Raw genomic sequence first — 2,297 nt, 5'->3', positions numbered from 1 at the left:
TGTCTTCAAATAAGCAGCCATCTAAGTGAGGTATCAACTAAGTTTACATGGAAGCAGCATACCAGCCCGTGTGAACCAAGGATTGTAAATATAATCCAAATATAAAGGAGGGAATGGCATTAGAGCTTACGTTGTGAATGCCCAGTTTGCAGAAGACTATGGATGACAGTGGAAGCCCCAAACCCATTTGCACGGGCCACACACAGATGAAGGCTCCAGTGACTCCCGATCACAGCCGAGGGATGTGAACAGCCCTATTACCAGACAGAGAGCACTGTAAAGCCGATCCTGGCACACGTCGTTACGTCAAAATGTAGTATCTTATTTGATCTCCCCTTTGACCCATTTAAAAACTATTTTAGTAAAAAAAAAGTTAATTACGCTCTTTTGACCATGGACCATGGATGTGAACAGCCTTGCTAACATGCAGAGAGTGTTGGAAAGTAGACTGTTGAAAGATGCAGTTAGGTTAAAATTTGGCACCCTATCATTTGATCTCTCTTACGATCCATTAAAATTTTTTCTAGTTTTTAATATTTTCTGTTTTTATAAATTGAGACTTTTACCTGTTTTACTTTGCAATTCTTGTTAGATTTTTTTTTTTTTTTTAATGTTCTCGTGTATATGAAATCCAGGATAGGTAAAATTACAGAGTCAGACACTGGATTAATGGTTCCCTACGGGTATGGCACTGGAGGCTGGGGGAAAACGGGGAACTAATAAAGAAAACGTTTTAAAACTGATTGTGGTGATGTCAAAAAGCTCTCCTTGATATGACTGAACTATGAAGTTGTATGATATGGGAATTATATGTCAATAAAGGTGTTAAAAATGTGGGGGTGGAAAAATGAAATTAAAGGATAATGGATTTTTCTAGACTATTTAAAGCCCCCTTGCATGTGATAAATGTTAGTTCTTTCTCTTCTATTCTCTACCCATTCATTACTACATTCATGTTCTCTTTATAATTTCCATTTTCTTTGAATGACATTTTAACAATAAGACTCACACTCTGATTTGACGAATAGGTCCATATTTTCCAAATATATCATACATTTCTTCAGCTGTGATTTTGTATGGCAAATTTCTTATATATAAAATCCGATTCACTTCAGGCGGAAGTCGAATCTAAAACGAAAAACATGTACTGTCATTATAATCAGGGGCAGCAGTGCTGCTTAAAAACACTCTCAGTAGTATCTATTAGTAAAATGCCACAAGTGCTATTACAGAAGGTAAAGGCTGTGTGTCTTTGCTCCATTAATATCACATTGCTTTGATTGATGAAACTATAGAAGATTCAGTGTTGGACTGAATAAACCCTCCCACTGGTTCTGCTTTGTCCAGATTGTCTCATATATTCTTGGGTCTTCCCTTCTCCACATAAGTTTTAGAATATGCTTCTCTATGTCTTAAAAAGACACCCCCCCCAATAAAATAATTAAAAAATAAATAAATAAAAATAAAGGAAGGGGGGAGGACAGGAATGAGATATATGACTAAATAAAGGCTTAAGTAATAAGTTGTAAGATATAATCGATAACGCAATAGTAACAAAAAGAATATACATGGAATTTTACTTAACTTGAAAACGATTAAAAAATAATAATGATGGCAACGTATGTACAAATATGCTTGATATATTTGATGTATGGATTGTTGTAAAAGCCCCCAATAAAATGATCTTTAAAAATAAAAAAGACCCTTTTCTGGGATTTTGGCATGAACTGTATTAAGTCTATAGATCATTTTGAGGAGAACTGAAATCTTTACTAAGCTGAGTCTTTCAACTGATGAGCACAGTATAAGCACACTTCTCCATTTATTTAGGCCTTCCTTGATTTCTCTTATATCATTTTGTAATTTTCAGCATACAGCTCATGTACATATATTCTCAAAAGTGTACTCAAGGATTTCATTTTCTTTGGGCCAATTACAAACGGCATTTTTGTATGTTTGTTTGTTTTGAAGCAAACATCCATTCACCTATAGAGCGCTTGCTAGCTTTACTTTTGTGCACATCTTTAACAAGAGTCCACCAGTGCTAAGAAGAAATATCTCCCCAGTGAATGGCGTGCTCTTTGGAAAAACACCTGGCTGCTGGTTCGAGGAGACAATTAGTGTGAATTAGTAGCGTACGTTATAAAACCAGACTTTTTGGTCACTATAATTCAGTGGTTCTCAACTTTCCTAATGCCGCGACCCTTAATACAGTTCCTCATGTTGTGCTGAGGCCCCAACCATAAAGTTATTTTCACTGCTACTTCATAACTGTCATTTTGCTACTGTTATGAATC

General features: G+C 35.7%; 1 protein-coding gene across 1 annotated transcript in view; it reads right to left on the bottom strand.

Annotated features, from left to right (window-relative positions):
- Positions 1-2,297, bottom strand: part of SF3B6 (splicing factor 3b subunit 6) — an 11,944-nt gene that overhangs the window by 6,756 nt on the left and 2,891 nt on the right. Inside the window, exon 2 of the mRNA XM_004696062.2 lies at positions 1,010-1,128. Within this exon, the coding sequence (XP_004696119.1) occupies positions 1,010-1,128 (119 nt within the window). The remainder of the gene's footprint in view (positions 1-1,009; positions 1,129-2,297) is intronic.

The sequence above is a fragment of the Echinops telfairi genome, unplaced genomic scaffold (assembly GCF_000313985.2).
Source record: "Echinops telfairi isolate 266 unplaced genomic scaffold, ASM31398v2 ScPeMD7_9;HRSCAF=40, whole genome shotgun sequence".
Classification (NCBI taxonomy): domain Eukaryota; kingdom Metazoa; phylum Chordata; class Mammalia; order Afrosoricida; family Tenrecidae; genus Echinops; species Echinops telfairi.
This window is presented reverse-complemented; position numbering and strand designations above follow the sequence as displayed.